The sequence below is a fragment of the Diachasma alloeum genome, unplaced genomic scaffold (assembly GCF_001412515.2).
Source record: "Diachasma alloeum isolate Michigan unplaced genomic scaffold, Dall2.0 Dall_scaffold_00256, whole genome shotgun sequence".
NCBI classification, from domain to species: Eukaryota; Metazoa; Arthropoda; class Insecta; order Hymenoptera; family Braconidae; genus Diachasma; species Diachasma alloeum.
Window position 1 is genome coordinate 1392723 of NW_021680401.1, and position 18810 is coordinate 1411532.

The window sequence follows — 18810 nt, forward strand, 5'->3', positions numbered from 1 at the left end:
CCCCCTTCAATCGTCAATATTTTCCGAGTCAATAATCCGATTGGGATGAGTTAGAGCTCGTTTTGAAGAATGAAAAATTATCTTCAAAATGAAGTTGAAACTGGGAATTTTCACAATGTCATTCACAAGTTATTGACAATTGAAGGGGGGCCGTTTTGCCCCATCCTCCCCTACCGGGGAATAATGGAGCCATATGCGAAAAAATATGAGCTCACCTCAATGTTTTATCTATCTATTCATTATCAACTACAATAAATATTAAACTTTATTGGCGAGGCATAGATGTATGATTGACAGAACAGTAAAATAACGAACATGTTAATTGTTTGTTTGACTATATATAATACCGTTGTAGTACTCTTATACGCAGTCTTTGGCAAGTCTCAGAAACTCGAGGATACTATGTCAATGTTCGTGAAATTGATCTTTTTGGCTGTTCTGGTTGTTGGTATGTGAGTGTGAAATACAGTCATTCTATTTTTGAACATATTTTGATTTTCATGGAAAAGAAATGAAGAAAAATCATTCAGGAATGCATTTACTACCTATAAATGAGATAGTTTTTGATAATTACTTCATTACATTAGTATTTCGTTTTTCCAGTTTTCCATTCTTTGTCTTTTTGCGAAATCTTCATGCTACGAAAAATAATCTTATAAGCGATTTCGCCAATTATCAATCCGCTTTTGTATCTTCAATTTTTTTTATTATTTTGAGGTTAGTGATATGGTGTTCTCACCATTGAAAATTTTTTTTCAATTTTTTTAAATTTCATATATGAAAAGGCAATTTCTTAGATTTTTTATTTTTTTGACGAAATTTCGAGCGCAGAGAGCACAGTAAAAATTACGGGACTCACAATTCACTCACCGATTACGGAATCGATTCAGAAAATTCAAGTGACAATATCGTCATTTTCCAGAGGAGATTCAGATAAAAATTACGAAACACTCTGGAAAAATTCCGTGACAGTTGCGTAACATTTCTTACAACCACATTTCGCTCCGGAATTACGGAAAAGACGCGTAATTTTTATTGAATATTTCTCTCCGTGTAGTCGAGAAAAGGTAGAATAACATTTCAAAGTTTTTGATACATATTTCCAACAAAATTTTTTCGTTTTTTCGATTGAATATGGTTTTAATTAACCGACACCGTTGCAAATGTCCTAAAATCATCAATAGCGTTGGAAATTCCACGTTCTATTTCGTTCTCTTCATGAAAGGGACCCTTTTTATGGAGAATATGTAAAAATGAAAGTGGGATTCAGCCCCGTTCTATCTGAAAATATTTTTCACATCAACTTCGAAAACTCGATCATTCTCCTGGCCTGTGTTTATAAAAATGAATATAAAAATTCAGCGATAGATTAGTATTCCTTATTTCATTTTCTACACGGAGAGAAATATTCAAGAAAAATTACGGAACATTTCACGTAATCCGCAAGGGAGAATCGTTTTCAGTGAATTTCTACATATAGGAATATAAGAGAATAAATCTGAAACGTTCAGTAAATTTTCGGGCCTGTCACCGAAAAAATACGAAAAATTCACGTAATTTTTCTGGAAGTTGTAAAATCTAACAGAAACTTCAAGACTTATTATGCCTCAGAACATGAAAATTCTTGGATGTTTAAGAATTTTTACGAAAAGTTCCGGAAAAATTACGGAACGTGTTGTTACAATCTCCCCTTCACGGTAACTCATGGCTAGCCGTGAGGCGTCGGACGGATGAGTAATTTTTACGGAACAGATCGTAGAATTTACGTGACGATTGACACTTTTTATTGAATTTTACTTCGCTCCCAGATTACGTTTCGAAACGTAATTTTTACGTCTTTTTTCTGGTAATTTTTATTGAATATTTCTCTCCGTGTATCCACCGTCGGCCATCAATGTAAAGAATGGTGCCTCAATCTAATACCATTAAATATCAAAATAATCGTCAACCCGTCAGGTCGATGTCACAGTAATGGACCTTTCGAATGAAAATTGAACAAGTACCTATCGATTTTAAGCATCGAAAAAATAATATTATGGATGGATAATAATGTTGCCATTTCTTAATATCCGTTTCGTTTCTCACAAGCCGTGATTGCTGTATCACCTACACCACCTCAAGGTTGTGAACCCGGACGTCCCAAAATCATTGGAAACCAAATTTGTTATTGTGCCAGTGACGGGATCCACCAAATGTGCGTGGACCAATCTTCACGGGAAGCAACACAAGATGAATAGTTATTTCACTCATGAATTGATAAAAAATGACAATAGTCATATACAATAAATGATGACAATAGTTATTCAATAGAAAAATTTTGGGATTATATAATTTCTTGGAATCAATATAGATTCATGACCAATGAAATGTAATCATTTTCAAGAGTGAATAAATTGCTCAATTGTATTAATCAATTTTTGTTTACTGAACTTCTAAATCCTCCGTGTTCAGATTTTGATATTCCTACAAATTCGGACAAGTTGAGAAGATGGTTTTTCCGATCTCAATTGACGTTGAAGCAGTTCGGAGACACGCCATTGGCGCTTTCCTTCTATTCTTTTCTTTACTGTACTGATGACGATTAATCAATTCCATAAACTTTCTACCACTTCCCATACATTTTCTATCTCTATTGTTGATACAGCATACAAACTTCCATAATATGGTCCGAACGTTTTTCTACAATTTTCAGCCAACGGCCATATCACGCTGAAACCGCTAGTTCTCGTCCGATCACTAAAGCTAAGCAGCGTTGAGCGTGGTTAGTACTTGGATGGGTGACCGCTTGGGAACACCACGTGCCGTTGGCCCTTTTTTTTATTGAGAATTATCAACAACACAAGTGATGAACTACTTAATTCCCCGAATTTTCGTTACTTTCGCAAGTCGTTAATGGTCCCTCCTCCGTTATTGATCAGACCATTATTCTTGACAGTGGAAAAAGTCGATCAATGGTTTTTGGATGAGTCAATGATGATACGTCGTATTTTCATCCCTTTCATAAATAGTTGAATGTTTTTAATTTTTTGGACTGCAAGAAGTCTATTAATCCATTCCATGCAATTTCCAACAGGTTTTCAATTTCTATTGTTGATACAGCATACAATCTTCCATAATATGGTCCGAAAGTTTTTCAACAATTTTCAGCCAACGGCCATATCACGCTGAAACCGCTAGTTCTCGTCCGATCACTAAAGCTAAGCAGCGTTGAGCGTGGTTAGTACTTGGATGGGTGACCGCTTGGGAACACCACGTGCCGTTGGCCCTTTTTTTTATTGAGAATTATCAACAACACAAGTGATGAACTACTTAATTCCCCGAATTTTCGTTACTTTCGCAAGTCGTTAATGGTCCCTCCTCCGTTATTGATCAGACCATTATTCTTGACAGTGGAAAAAGTCGATCAATGATTTTTGGATGAGTCAATCATGATACGTCGTATTTTCATCCCTTTCACAAATAGTTAAATGTTTTTAATTTTTTGGACTGCAAGAAGTCTATTAATCAATTCCATGCAATTTCTACAATTTCCAACAGGTTTTCAATTTCTATTGTTGATACAGCATACAATCTTCCATAATATGGTCCGAACGTTTTTCTACAATTTTCAGCCAACGGCCATATCACGCTGAAACCGCTAGTTCTCGTCCGATCACTAAAGCTAAGCAGCGTTGAGCGTGGTTAGTACTTGGATGGGTGACCGCTTGGGAACACCACGTGCCGTTGGCCCTTTTTTTTTTATTGAGAATTATCAACAACACAAGTGATGAACTACTTAATTCCCCGAATTTTCGTTACTTTCGCAAGTAGTTAATGGTCCCTCCTCCGTTATTGATCAGACCATTATTCTTGACAGTGGAAAAAGTCGATCAATGGTTTTTTTTAAATTCATTTTTTCATACTACGAATAGGCAATTAATTCATTCTATGAAAATTCTATCATTTTCCATAGGTTCTGCATCTCTGCGGTTGATGTAGCCTATAAACTTTCGAAATATGCTTCGAATATTTTTCGACAATTTTCAGCCAATGGCCATATCACGCTGGCCGTTCTTTATCAATTTTTATTTGAACTCATTTCGTATTAGCCTAAGGTGCATTTTGCAACGAAGATCACGGTAATTTTTCATTTCTCTAGATAAAATTATTTTTTTATTATGACCGTCACGAATTAGAAATTAATTATGATCGTCAATATGCATCTATGCAGATGTTAAGACGACAGTTTGTTTGCAAATTATTTGTGACTTTCATTCGTAGTTAGAAAATTTGTGCTCCATATGACCGAAATTTTTGGTCATATGACGCGGTCTCAAAAATGACGGTAATTTTGTATATCTGATAACGACAGAATTCCCCAATTACCCAACAAATTAAATCCTCATCCACCGTCAAGTGCAACCAAAGATCTCCATTCTGCATTCGCCCCCATAAACCCAGAAATTCCACTCCGCTACACCTGAAAAAAATCCGCAATCCCAATGACAAAAGACTCAATCTAAAACCGCCCCTATTGTTATCAACTTACTCCCGCGAAAACGAGTAAAAAACCCAGCCCATCGTGAAAATTGGCGCTTCCTAACGAGCGAATTTTCCCTCCGAAAACCGACAATTCCATCCATAAAACCATTGATCACAAACAGAAATTGCCTCTCGCGTCATTCTCTTCCCCCGACGGAGGGAAACTGCAGCGACGAGAAAGAAAAAATAATAAACGAAAAGCAAAAAGACGAGAAAACCGCGCGTCAGTAGTTCTCAGTTCATCCACAGGGCGAATCGTTCATCTCTCTCGTGGGCTCGCTGACGCTCGGGTTAGCTCGGTTGTGCTCGGTTTATACGCAGGCCTGCGTCGACCCTGGTCGACCCATGGCGGCTGTAGCAGAACTGGTTGTGGCTTTCACGAGGCAACAACGCTCCCTTATTCACACGTTGTACGCTGTCGTCATTTTATTCGTGATGAATAAGTGAAAATTCAGCGACTCAACAGTACAATTTTACAAGTACAACCTGTTGAACGTTATTTGGTGCATTTAGTTTGTATATTTTGCCACGTGGACGATGGATATTTGCACGTGGAAGCATTGAAAATCAACTGTCAAACAAAAAAATATACACCAGTGAGTGAAGTATACTCGCTACGTCGCTCTGAGCGTCTGTGAATAAACTCGTGTGCGGGAATATTTGAATTTGTGGGTAACAATACGGCTTTTATTCACTTGTTAAGAATATAAACATCGTGGGGACTGAAGGGTTTGATTTGAAAAAAGTCGGGAGAAGACACTTCAACGAAATGTTAAAATGAGTTGAAAGATCGTTCCACGCATTATTGGAGTGACACGTTGGGGGAACACTGTGGAAAGTGGTTTATAGTTTCGGTCTTTTTGCATTGAAAAAAGAAGCCGCGCGCGCAGTAACACACGCGGTGGAACTTTGGTGGTAACAGAAACACGTGGGTTTGACTGGCTGCATGATGTTGCTGAGACTGGCGTTTCTGTTTATCGTTGTCAGGCCGGGGCATGGATTCTTCAATCTGTTTCTCAGTCAGACGGAAGTCAGGAAATTGATGGGTAAGTTGATGGTGTTTGGTGTTTTATTTTTGTTGGTGGGGAATGGGAAATTGTTGGGTGGTGGGTGGATTTGTGAGATGTGGAGCTGTCAGGGTCATTGTAACGGAAGCATTTCCACGTTTTCCTGTTGCTCATTTTAATTATGAGAGAGTTGATTTGAGGATGTCCAAGTTTATTTTGGAGTTTGGTACAGACGACATAGATTCAACAATTTTCCATCATCAAATTTGTCGATTAAATTACGTGAGAAAAGTTTGAAGAAAAATAAAATATTCAGTATCGTTCAATTTACATTTTGCAGAGAATTATTATTGCCGAATGGAAGCTTTGTAATCGTTCAAATTTGGGTTTTTGATTTTTTGGGTTATATATTGATGAGGTATGATTCAAAAAGTTTGAAACTCGTTCGTACGTGTGTACGTATGTAATAAAATTTTCCTTCAATTGTTCGCTATGGAATTGAACATTTTCTTCAAACGTACATTGTTAGAAATTTTTTGAAAATTAAACAATAGTTGCCCTTGAATTTTCAATATTGTGAATTTGAATTCAATTTAAGATTAAATTGTTAATGGAATCTGTCATTCAGTCTGGGATTCAGGATAATTGGGTTTACCAGGTTAGATTATCATTGGTATTTCACTGAAATCTAGAATTTTCAAATTCATTACGGAAATTGAATATCACATCCAACTGAATTTTCAGTGAATTTAAAAATTCTGGGAAATTGTTGCTTGAATTTTCGAATTATTTAATAATTTCCATTATCATGTAGACCTGAAAATTGCAATTCCATTGAATACTCCAGAATTCCACTCATTTTTTTCAATTAAAAAAAACATGACAGTTTCGTACGAGTGGGTGATTGTTGAAAATTTCAAGATTTTTTTACTGGAAAGTTCAGGAGTAATTTTCTAACAGTGTATGTACGGTTGAGCCCTTTCGATCACCATTAATTAAAATTTGATTCATCGATTAGTTTTTTTAATTTTTGAACTTTTTCGAAAATCGGTTGTCCTACGATAACTAAAAAGAAAATGTTCTGAATTGATTGAATGATGGCATAAAAAAATAAGGATGCCCTTTTAATTGAGTTCAAAGATGAAGGCGATAGCAATAATCGCTATTTTGATTTATTTGCGAATTTGCAACATATGTTTATCAACCTATGTTTCTAGGTCATAACATTCTCACAGGAAGTCTCTTGATCAATCTTTTCGGACCTCTTATTATATTTTCGCAGATGTAGGTTAAAAAAATGCGATCGGAAATGTGATCATTCCACCTCAATCCTGTTTTCTAAATTCAATTTGAATGACGTAAAAAATCCGCTATCGACCGATCTATCTTTTATCGTCGTTTTTTTCGCCTGAAAGATTACGCCAATCTCCTCACTCCCTCGAATCCAATCAAAACATCCGCGAAACACGAGTATAAATCGTTTCGACATATTCCTCATCTCGGCATGAAAAAAAATAATCCACCGCTAATTTTCCCCGAATTCAGAGAAACCCATTTATAAAATCCCGCGACCTTTCAATCCCAAAATGAATTTCTCTCGTTTTAACATTTACTCCGTCTGAATCGCAGTTTTCGTTTGTTTGGGCGAATGAATCAATACTTCTTGTAACTAAAGCTTCAAATGAGGGCTCAAACGGGGAAAGGTCGATCAAGGAAAGGTTAAACGATGGAAAGATCAAACGGGGAAGGGTTGAATAAATCAGTAGCGAAGTGGTAAAACGGTATAAATCAATTTTGACGATTGACCAGTTTTCAATGAATATCTCAGAATCTAAGAGAGATAGCAAAATTTTTGCTATAACCTTTTTTGTGGAGCCGATTGAGTGCTACAACAAATGTTATTACGAAAATTTCGCTATCTCCCTTAGGTTCGGGAATATTTCTGAAAAACTCAACTGGGAGATGAGTCGACTTTAACCCTTTTACCACTTGGCTACTGAAATGTTTGTTATGAACATTTTTTCATATAAATCTCGCTTGTTAATCCTCGATTATCGAACTAACAAAGATATGGCATTCATTATGAATAATTGGTGCTATACTGTTGGACATTTTTTGAAATTTCATGAAAGATATTATAGTAAATCTCATGTGACATTGATTCAGATTTGAGGAAAAAATGGGTATGAAAATTCGAGTTTTAAGTAGTATTCACGAGAATTCATGACTTTTTAGTGGGAGTAAGATGGAAATTTCACAACTTGATTGAATTTTCGGTGGAACATGAATATTCAGAAACAAAATGACATAAATTTTCAATTCTTTTCTGAATTTTCCATAGATTGGAATCAATTATTACTTTAGTAATATTATGAGAAGTTGCGCCTTACAGTAATTAAGATTTACTTATCTCCACTGAAATTTGAAAAATAATATACCTGATAATTTAATTTCTCAATTCTTGGTTGAGAACATAATTCGGAATTTGAATACTTAAATTGATGGTTATTTTAATAATCAAAAAATTGGTGAGTAATATTAATAATTGACTTATCCAAAATTTAACTTTAATTCAAAATTATGATTATGCCGCTATCTGGAATCTTCCTGATTTTTCTGAATTTTCACAGAAGAATTGAACTCAAAAATCAAGTATTTTATTGATTTCCAGATCATTAGAACAGAAAATCAACGGAATATTTGATTTTTAACGACAAGATTTCCTGAAATATCAGTGGAACTTTAACACGATAAAAATTTTCGACATTCGGCACGGAAAATTCAGACGAAAATGTTTAATAATGTATTCATAATTTTTTATCAATTCTCTCAGGGAATAAATTAGTAGAAACATTGATGGTTTCATGGATTTATCGCTGCGAAAAGAAAATCAAAAGCGTTTTGCATCGATGGGAACCGACGAAATAAGAAGCTAATGAAAGTTTGAAATATTTTTCTTACATTTATCAATACTCATACATTGAAAGCTATGATAGCAGTCCCACAGATTGACAGTTCAATTAACTCGACAATAAAATGAACAAGGTATTCATTCGCGATTCTATTGCAACTTAATCACGTATAAACGTCACACACAGTCTCCCTGGAGATGAAAATATGAAAAAATAATAGGAAACAAAAGTCATTCCTGTGCACGATAGGATTGATGCACACGCGAGTTGACAAAATAGTTGATCAAATGCGCGCGAAACATTGAGCAACGTCACATTCCCCCTGAATGACTTTCACGGTTAGGAATAATTCGCTCTCGGATCAGTGGCCCGCGAAAAATGTCCGGCTCGCTGGCTTGCAATTGCACACAACCAACGGCTCAACACCTGAACACTCGAATTAGTGGGTTGGCTTCTCCTCTCCGTGCCCCTCTCTGCCACATCCCACCGCTTCTGCTCAACGCTTTACGAAACTATCTCACTTCAATTTATCGCTTTCTCTCCTTGTTATGTCGCATTTGTACCCCGAGGGTATATCCTCGTTTCTCCCTCCGTCACTCGTCACTCGACTGACGTTCAATTTCGTGCGCTGTGTCACCTTCATTTCCGCTCTCTCTGCATTCGGTTAATGGCACTGCGGTTTCAGATGCTTTTGCCAATTTTCTGAAGTACTTTGATTGGAGTTTTTAGCGGTTTTTAGATACCGATGGCAGAGAATTATTGGATGCTTTTGGATATTGTGAACGGGGAAATGGGGGGTTAATGCGGTTTTATCATTTGTAACGCAAAGGGATTGTAATATTTAGGGTCAAAGAAACAAATTGAATTGTTTGAAATAATTAATTTCGTAAAATGTAATAGGGAAGTGATGACATTCTAATTTATTGAAGAATAAAATGTTTGGTGAGAGAAAAAATGAATTCTGCCGAAACATCATATATTCTCCTGAAAAGATCTTTTGTCGTGTTGAATCAATTTACTTGTTGAAAAAAAAAAATTCCCACCAAAACATTTTTCTTTATTATTGTTTTATTTTATTTACTTATTTACTTCTTAAATTAAAAAAATAATTTTTGAAATACTAAAAGAAAATTTAAAAAATAAGAAAAGATCGTGAGAAATAAATTTCTCAAGCTAAAACAAAAATAAAAATGTCTCACCTATTTTTTATCAGAGGATGAATCCTTGTTCATACCAATCATGTGGAAAAGGGTTGACACTATTCACAGATAAAAAGTAATATCTCTCTAATTATAAAACTGTAAATCGACTTCTGGTGATGAAACTTTGGTACTCGAAATTAAGACTCCAAATTAAGGTTCACAAGGGTCAAAATAAGGGTCATGGGGGCCAGAATAAGGATCACAAGGGTTAGATGTTATAAAAATCCTAATATTATAAAAATCCTAATACTACTGGTGATGAAACTTCGGTACTCAAAATCAAGATTCCAAATTACGGGTCACAAGGGTCAAAATAAGGGTCAAAAGGATTCAGATTAAGGGTTATAATGAGGGTCAGATCAAGGATCCCAATACGGGTCACATGGGTTAGATTAAGGATTACAAGTGTCAGATTTACGGAAATGGGAGTCAGAAATTAAGGGTCACAAGAATTAAAATAAGGGTCATGAGGGTTGATATACGGGTCACGAGGGTCAGAATAAGGATCATGACGATCATATGGGGATCATACGGGGGTCTTATGTGGGTCATATGGAGGTTGGTGAGCAGAGCGAGCTCCTAGCATAATCATAAATCTCAAATGGCAAAGAATTGTGCAGCAATTTATAGTCAATCCTAGTTGAAACAACAAATTTATCGTGATCCTGCCCATCATGATTGATGTGAAATTCAACATAAATTATTTTTAAATTACTTGTTTATTTAGGATTCGCCTACACGCGTCTCTAGAATTTTTTTCCGACTCCCTAAAACATCACCCTCAGTTTCAACTGTGTATATACAATACAAATTCAGTCGGCTTGATGCAGACCAGGTCAGGGAACCACTGTATCTCTCGCGTTCTTTTCCTTGACGTCTGGTCGACTCAAAAATTTACGATCCATTACACCTCCAGGGGCTGGTGGTGTATTCTCGTGATCGCTCCTTTATATTATCCCTCTATGTATACTCCCACCTACGTGTTTATATTCATGGAGGAATATATCGTACACGATGGGCATAACCTCGACTCAATGCACGTAATGACTTGTCGACAAGAATAATAGATAATGTCGTGATTTCTTATCGTATCATCAAAGTTCGATGTAACCCGAACACATATTTGAACACTAAACAATAAACATTTTTTTGAATTTCATGAATTTATTCAACATGAAGGGAACATAGGAGAACGTGGNAATTTACTTGTTGAAAAAAAAAAATTCCCACCAAAACATTTTTCTTTATTATTGTTTTATTTTATTTACTTATTTACTTCTTAAATTAAAAAAATAATTTTTGAAATACTAAAAGAAAATTTAAAAAATAAGAAAAGATCGTGAGAAATAAATTTCTCAAGCTAAAACAAAAATAAAAATGTCTCACCTATTTTTTATCAGAGGATGAATCCTTGTTCATACCAATCATGTGGAAAAGGGTTGACACTATTCACAGATAAAAAGTAATATCTCTCTAATTATAAAACTGTAAATCGACTTCTGGTGATGAAACTTTGGTACTCGAAATTAAGACTCCAAATTAAGGTTCACAAGGGTCAAAATAAGGGTCATGGGGGCCAGAATAAGGATCACAAGGGTTAGATGTTATAAAAATCCTAATATTATAAAAATCCTAATACTACTGGTGATGAAACTTCGGTACTCAAAATCAAGATTCCAAATTACGGGTCACAAGGGTCAAAATAAGGGTCAAAAGGATTCAGATTAAGGGTTATAATGAGGGTCAGATCAAGGATCCCAATACGGGTCACATGGGTTAGATTAAGGATTACAAGTGTCAGATTTACGGAAATGGGAGTCAGAAATTAAGGGTCACAAGAATTAAAATAAGGGTCATGAGGGTTGATATACGGGTCACGAGGGTCAGAATAAGGATCATGACGATCATATGGGGATCATACGGGGGTCTTATGTGGGTCATATGGAGGTTGGTGAGCAGAGCGAGCTCCTAGCATAATCATAAATCTCAAATGGCAAAGAATTGTGCAGCAATTTATAGTCAATCCTAGTTGAAACAACAAATTTATCGTGATCCTGCCCATCATGATTGATGTGAAATTCAACATAAATTATTTTTAAATTACTTGTTTATTTAGGATTCGCCTACACGCGTCTCTAGAATTTTTTTCCGACTCCCTAAAACATCACCCTCAGTTTCAACTGTGTATATACAATACAAATTCAGTCGGCTTGATGCAGACCAGGTCAGGGAACCACTGTATCTCTCGCGTTCTTTTCCTTGACGTCTGGTCGACTCAAAAATTTACGATCCATTACACCTCCAGGGGCTGGTGGTGTATTCTCGTGATCGCTCCTTTATATTATCCCTCTATGTATACTCCCACCTACGTGTTTATATTCATGGAGGAATATATCGTACACGATGGGCATAACCTCGACTCAATGCACGTAATGACTTGTCGACAAGAATAATAGATAATGTCGTGATTTCTTATCGTATCATCAAAGTTCGATGTAACCCGAACACATATTTGAACACTAAACAATAAACATTTTTTTGAATTTCATGAATTTATTCAACATGAAGGGAACATAGGAGAACGTGGCATAAATTACATTGGGGGAAGGGAAGGAATACTTGACCATAAAAAAAAACATCCATATATCAATCGTGTACTCATGTCAGCCTCCTGAAAACCCTAAGAGTCAAACTGTTAATCCACAGTTATATTTCAGACTCTATGATGAACTCATCAATTTCTTCGGATATGTCATTACTCTTATATTAATATCTATTATTACTTTATAATATCCATTATATGCGCTACAAAAATAAAATTTCACAAAATACTCCAGAAATTAACTGATTTGTCAGTAACAACATACGTAAAAACGTCACGTGACAATGAAGTTTTCACCCAATTCATATTCCCTCAAATAACCCCAAAGTAAAATTTCAGAATTTACTCTTCTCCCAACAAAACGTTGGAACAATTTTTTCCAACAAAAGAGAAATTACCATAAGTACCTGGAACTATAAAAAAAACATCCATATATCAATTGCTTGTATACTTACGTCAGCCTCCTTAAAACCCCAAGAGTCAAACCACAGTTATATTTCAGATTCTATGATGAACTTATCAATTTCTTCGGAGGATGTCATTACTCTTATATTATATCTATTATTACTTTATAATATCCATTATATGCGCTACAAAAATAAAATTTCACAAAATACTCCAGAAATTAACTGATTTGTCAGTAACAACATACGTAAAAACGTCACGTGACAATGAAGTTTTCACCCAATTCATATTCCCTCAAATAACCCCAAAGTAAAATTTCAGAATTTACGTTTCTCCCGACAAAACGTTGGAACAATTTTTTCCAACAAAAGAGAAATTACCATAAATACCTAGAACTATAAAAAAACATCCATATATCAATTGCTTGTGTACTTACGTCAGCCTCCTTAAAACCCCAAGAGTCAAACTGTTAAACCACAGTTATATTTCAGACTCTATGATGAACTCATCAATTTCTTCGGATATGTCATTACTCTTATATTAATATCTATTATTACTTTATAATATCCATTATATGCGCTACAAAAATAAAATTTCACAAAATACTCCAGAAATTAACTGATTTGTCAGTAACAACATACGTAAAAACGTCACGTGACAATGAAGTTTTCGCCCAATTCATATTCCCTCAAATAACCCCAAAGTAAAATTTCAGAATCTACGTTTCTCCCAACAAAACATTCGAACAATTTTTTCCAACAAAAGAGAAATTACCATAAGTACCTAGAACTATAAAAAAACATCCATATATCAATTGCTTGTGTACTTACGTCAGCCTCCTTAAAACCCCAAGAGTCAAACTTTTACTCCACGGTTAGTATAGTTTCACCGGCGTTCCTCGGTACAAGAGGAGCCTCGGTAATAAAATATGATAACGAGGTCCTTGTTAAGGCATCGTTGTGTTGAGTATATACACACAACAACTTAGGGTCCCCCCCCCCCTCCCCGCCCCGCTCCAGCGAGTTAGCCACACAGTCACCTGGGTGGGGGAAAAAAGAAGAAACCTGCTCTCTCTAGTTTGTTTAGACACGGAATAATCGAGTTTACTTACTTGTTTTTTTGTTGAGAAACTCTCCACCTTGGTTGGTATCATCGTTTTATTCTCACCGGGGCCTATGTGTGGAGAAGAGTGTCTTGACCGTGGGTTATTCGAGGGGAAACGAAGATCGGTTTAACCGATAAAATCCAAGAGGCCAATGAATGCCTGCCGCATCTCTACGGCCGGTGCTCCAGACCTTATGGAACTTTATTCCATACGGTCGAATCATCTAAAATTTCACACTGATCCCGATATTACTTAAATTTCCATACGACATTTGGTGTGCGTTCCGAAAAAAAAGCAATCGATGCCCTGGGTAAAGCGAATGGGCTATCGTATTACAGGTATAAGACTCGAGCGAATCTATGAGAAACTATAAATTTCACCATTGTATCTTGGCTATTCTTTATTTCAATGGTTTATTTATTCATAATGTAACGACTGGCGGTTTCAGTGCCCTCCCGGTGCGACTCAGTCGGCTCGAATAAATTCCACTTTTTTTTTCCCTCCTGGACATATTTTTTATTTATTTATGATGAATGAGCGAGTTTCGAAGGTGGTGTAAAAGGGGTGATGGATGAGTATCCTGTCGCGAATGGAAATCATTCTTTGGGCTTTTCTGTTTGGGCTTCAAACAGATTTTAATCATTTTTGGGGTGGGGTGGAACGGGATGGGTGAGAATATTTGTGTAAATTATTTTGCAAATGGGATTTGAAAAGCGAAAATTGAGGACATAATAGTCGCGAAACCTCTATGCAAAAATTAAAGGGGCTACTCAATCCATAATTGAGTGACACCATGATTTCGAATTGAAATCGATTTCGGATGATTCAGCGGTGATATCAGTGATTCCGAATAAAATCATTTCGGTGATTTCAGACGTCACGGGAGATGTTTTCATGATTTCGAACGATTTCATTAATTCGAAATCAGTCAGTAATTCTAAAGAAGTAGGAGAAATACAAATATTCATATCGATACTTCGAAAAATAATTCACTTGGACAAATTTTTATGCTTGAATAATCTGTAATTCAACTTGATTAGAGTCTACCATCAATAAAACTTCCACTGTCTCAGTATCCTAGCTCATTCAAATAATGAATTTAAAACTTCGTCCGAGAAGTTTGTCCCAGGATGTTGTCAATTGAGTTCTGCTCAGACAAGTTGACGTTGAAAAATGTAGCGTCCAATGACACTTGAAGTGCTGCATAACGATGGTTAATGTCGAAATGAAAATGTGACTTGAGATGAAGGCGTTGAAGAATCAATTTTGAGAGAAACAAGAGTCACGTCCATTAGATTGAATATATTTTCGGGGACTTGATCTTGAAAGGACCCCAGCATACTCCAAACGTGTACAACTCGACACCAAACGGGATAAGATAACTGGAAGGAATCTCCCACTCCTCCCTTACTTCAACACTCAGCATATTTTTATTTCTCCCACGTGTGACTCCTCATGTTTTTTCTTTCCCACTGGCTCAAGTGATTATGGCTATGTAATATTAATAATTTATTGAATAATAAATTCTAATTAATTCACGGAAAGACAGGTCAATAAATAACCCTGATAAACATCACAGGCTTTTATTTGAATGGTAGGTTTTTTCTATTTGCCATTTGAGATATTCTCGGAACGATATTTTGATGTTGTTAAATGGAGTTTTACGAGTAGAGATGTCTTCCAGCGAATCCTCTCAGTCAGGGGTCAGCGGAATCGTCGTTTATTTTTCTGCGATATTACTCCTCCGTGTGTTTAACTTGTTTCCGAGACTAGATGTTCGTGGAGGGTACGGTGTAATTACGATTATTGAAAATTTGTGGTGGGAAATTGGTAGTATTTGCTGTTGCGTGATTAAGAATCTTTTATGGTGATATTGGGAAAATGGGGAATTGCAGAAGTTCGTTAAAACATGAATTCGTTACAGATTCGGATTAATCTAAATTAGCCTTGTTATCGGGGTCGTTATTTTTTATGTGGGATTCCAAGAGGCGAGATTATTATCACGGAATATTTTTGGTTTTTAATTATTGGGGGATTCCATATACCGAGATTTTTTTACAAAAAAAAAGTCTATTATATAATTTACGGTAGCAGCACTTTTAACGAGAGAAATGGCAACGGATTAATTACGAGAAATCGTGATGAGGAAGTCCACATTTGTTCATTTTACTGTTGAAGTCATTTTCTGCAAAGATTTTTTCCCAAAATATTTGAGATTCTAGGATGAACGTACTAATTCTTTGGGATCATATCAATGTCTCCTAAAGAAAACTGCGTAACTCAGAAAATATTTCCCAACTCAAGTATCTCCAGAATATTGACTGAAGCATTGTATTTCAGAAGAGATGACAGAAACCAAGTTTCTTAGAGAAACTTAAAAGACGCGTAACTCTCGATGCCTTTATCATTTTTATTTTTATTCCTCGGATAGGGTTCCTGCGGATATTGTCATATACTACTTTGTTTGGGGAATATTTCACACCGGTGGTCAGTTGTCAGAAAACCAAACCGCTTTTGGCTTTGTGAGTATTCAATCAATTTAGTAATTGGTAAATTGTTGTCATCTCATTTCTTTTAACATTAATTTTTCATGTAGTTGGGTAATGACGGGGTTGGTGAATCATTGTGAAACTACTCATTCATTTTATCCAATTGGTTCTTTGCCACTTTATTCATTAATATCTACGAGAAATTTTCCAATTATTGATATTAGTTTTTCGGCATTAGCGTTCTGTATGAGTGGGTAACTAGGGATCAGCTAATCCTGATCCCTAAAAGATTGATCGGCTTGATTCGTAGAAATCATGAACGATTTCCTCAAGCAACAAGAAAACCTGCAACAATTTGGGAGCAAAGGATTGACAGCTCTGAATTTTATTCATAGGTTACTAACGAAACTAAACGGAGATTAATCAGAGCTCCTGAGTTATGTGTTTCTGGATTTTCACTGAGATACTTGGTTTCTGTCAATACTCGTGAGATACATGAGTTTAGAACGAAATGTTGAGATACGTGCTGTTAGAAATGTTTTCTAAACCACGTAGTTTCCTTTAGGAGCCATCGATATGTACGATGAGTTTTGAGTCGTAGTGCGCACTTAAAAATATTATAATGATGAAAACAAATCTCAAAATCACTCATCTGATTTTCTGATAATTGATTACCACAATTTACAGTGTAAACATTCTTGTTGCTCCAATTTGCTCCGTCCGTGATTAAACACAGGTCTTGACGGTTGAACATCAGCTGTCAGTGAGGCCGTTGTGTCAAAACACGAAAACGGTGGCGTGCGCACGACCTTCACGTCTTCAGTCCCGGATTCACGAGGCTGGACGTCTGTGTGCGTTGGGGCCTCTTTCTTGACTGTTTGTGGCTATCTGCCATCCTTCTTCAATTCCCCTCCACTGCACGTTTACACTGGCCCACGTTCTGGGGTACGGCCCTACCTAGTTAGGGGCTGACAGGCCCCCATCTCGAATGGTATGGAGGTAGCGGGGTCGACTCAAAGAAACCCGACGGAGACCCCGTGAAAACGTTTATGCACGCGCCATTGGCGTAGGGCTACGGGGATCACTCGATTCAATAACATAACGGGATTAACGAGGTTCTCATAATATTATTGACCAATAATTTATTTTCAATAGGCCTGAGGTACGTGAGAAAATTTGAAAAAAATTGAACTGTTACATTGGTAAAAAAAATTCCAGACAAGGACATTGAATTCGATTTAAGGATATCCAAGTCGTTTGGCTATTTTTTCTCCTTTCACTTGAGCCCCATTTGACCCTAAGTTTTTGGATATTTTACAATGATTTTATTATTTAAACTTTGCAGGTCTCAATTTGAATCTCGATATCGAACCATAAGGAAACATTTTAAAAATCTGACAAAAATTAGAAAGTTTACTTTTGGAGGAAGGTTTAAAAAATAATTTAATAATTGCAATTTTTTAAAATCACGAGCATTTAATGTAAATAATTTTTACAGTCAGTTTTCCACCATAAAAATCATTTGTTCGGAATCGCAACAAATTTATTCATGTTTAGAATTTTACGAAAAATCGACTTCACAGCTAAAAAAATAACATTTCCGAAAGTTTAGACAATTTCAATTATTTATTCATAAACAATGAATGTTTTAAAAAATGATAATTTTTTTTCAAATTTTTCTCACGCAATTTAATTGACAAATTTGATAATTGAAAAAACTGTAAAAAATATTTGGATATCATTAAGGGGAAAAAGTCAATGAAATTGCAAGATTCAAAATTAATATTCACTGCCAAATTCCCTTGAATTTTCCGTCAATTCCTTTAAAATTCTTGGAATTTCACGAATTTTTGAAGGAATTCCCTGAAAGCTCAGAGGAATTCGGAATTCAAGGAGACATTTTTCTGATTTTTCATTAATTTTTTCGAAATAATTACACAGAAATTTACAGTTGGAGAATTTTTAATGACGAAATTCCACGGTTAGAAATTTATTGAAAATTAAGTAATAGTTGCACTTCGATTTTCAATATTGTCAATTTGGATTCAATTCAAGATCAAATCGAAATTCAGAATAATTGGGTTTTCCCTGTTTGATTATCACTGATATTTCAATGACATCTAGAATTTTAAAATTCACTGCAGAAATTGAACATCACATCCAACTGAATTTTCAGTGGATTGAAAATTCAGGGAAAATGTTGCTTGAATATCAAATTATTTAATAATTTTCATTATCATGTGGACCTGATAATTGCAATTCTATTGAATACTCCAGAATTCAGCTGATTTTTCAATAACAGAATACCTGAAAATTTCGTATGAATGAGTGATTATGAAAAATTTCAAAATTTTCTACTTAAAATTTGAGGAGTAATTTTCCATCAGTGTATAAAAATAGAATTTTTATTTTCTCCGTATTTTCACTCTTCCAATGGTAAAAATATTCTCATATAATACCACATTCATTTGACCATTCATTCGTAAAAACAATTATGGAAAGTCAATTACCACTCTTCCCAATGAAATGTCCATCAATTCTCTTTCCCGAGTTTCAGTAATTATTAA

The 18810-nt window shown here is 35.5% G+C and overlaps 1 protein-coding gene, 1 long non-coding RNA gene and 3 other non-coding genes across 5 annotated transcripts in view; all 5 read left to right on the plus strand.

Annotated features, from left to right (window-relative positions):
• The first annotated feature begins 368 nt into the window (after positions 1 to 368).
• Positions 369 to 2414, plus strand: LOC107037583. Its single transcript, XR_001460851.1, has 2 exons — positions 369 to 448; positions 2089 to 2414. It is a non-coding gene; the product is annotated as an uncharacterized LOC107037583 (long non-coding RNA).
• A 277-nt stretch (positions 2415 to 2691) lies between these two features.
• LOC114841181 lies at positions 2692 to 2810 on the plus strand. Its single transcript, XR_003783045.1, has one exon. It is a non-coding gene; the product is annotated as a 5S ribosomal RNA (ribosomal RNA).
• Positions 2811 to 3146: 336 nt separating this feature from the next.
• Positions 3147 to 3265, plus strand: LOC114841182. The gene has a single exon (XR_003783046.1). It is a non-coding gene; the product is annotated as a 5S ribosomal RNA (ribosomal RNA).
• Positions 3266 to 3610: 345 nt separating this feature from the next.
• Positions 3611 to 3729, plus strand: LOC114841183. Its single transcript, XR_003783047.1, has one exon. It is a non-coding gene; the product is annotated as a 5S ribosomal RNA (ribosomal RNA).
• A 1169-nt stretch (positions 3730 to 4898) lies between these two features.
• LOC107037569 (tyrosine-protein kinase Dnt) overlaps positions 4899 to 18810 on the plus strand; it is a 64611-nt gene continuing 50699 nt past the window's right edge. Inside the window, exon 1 of the mRNA XM_015256193.1 lies at positions 4899 to 5567. Within this exon, the coding sequence (XP_015111679.1) occupies positions 5468 to 5567 (100 nt within the window). The 5' untranslated portion in view covers positions 4899 to 5467. The remainder of the gene's footprint in view (positions 5568 to 18810) is intronic.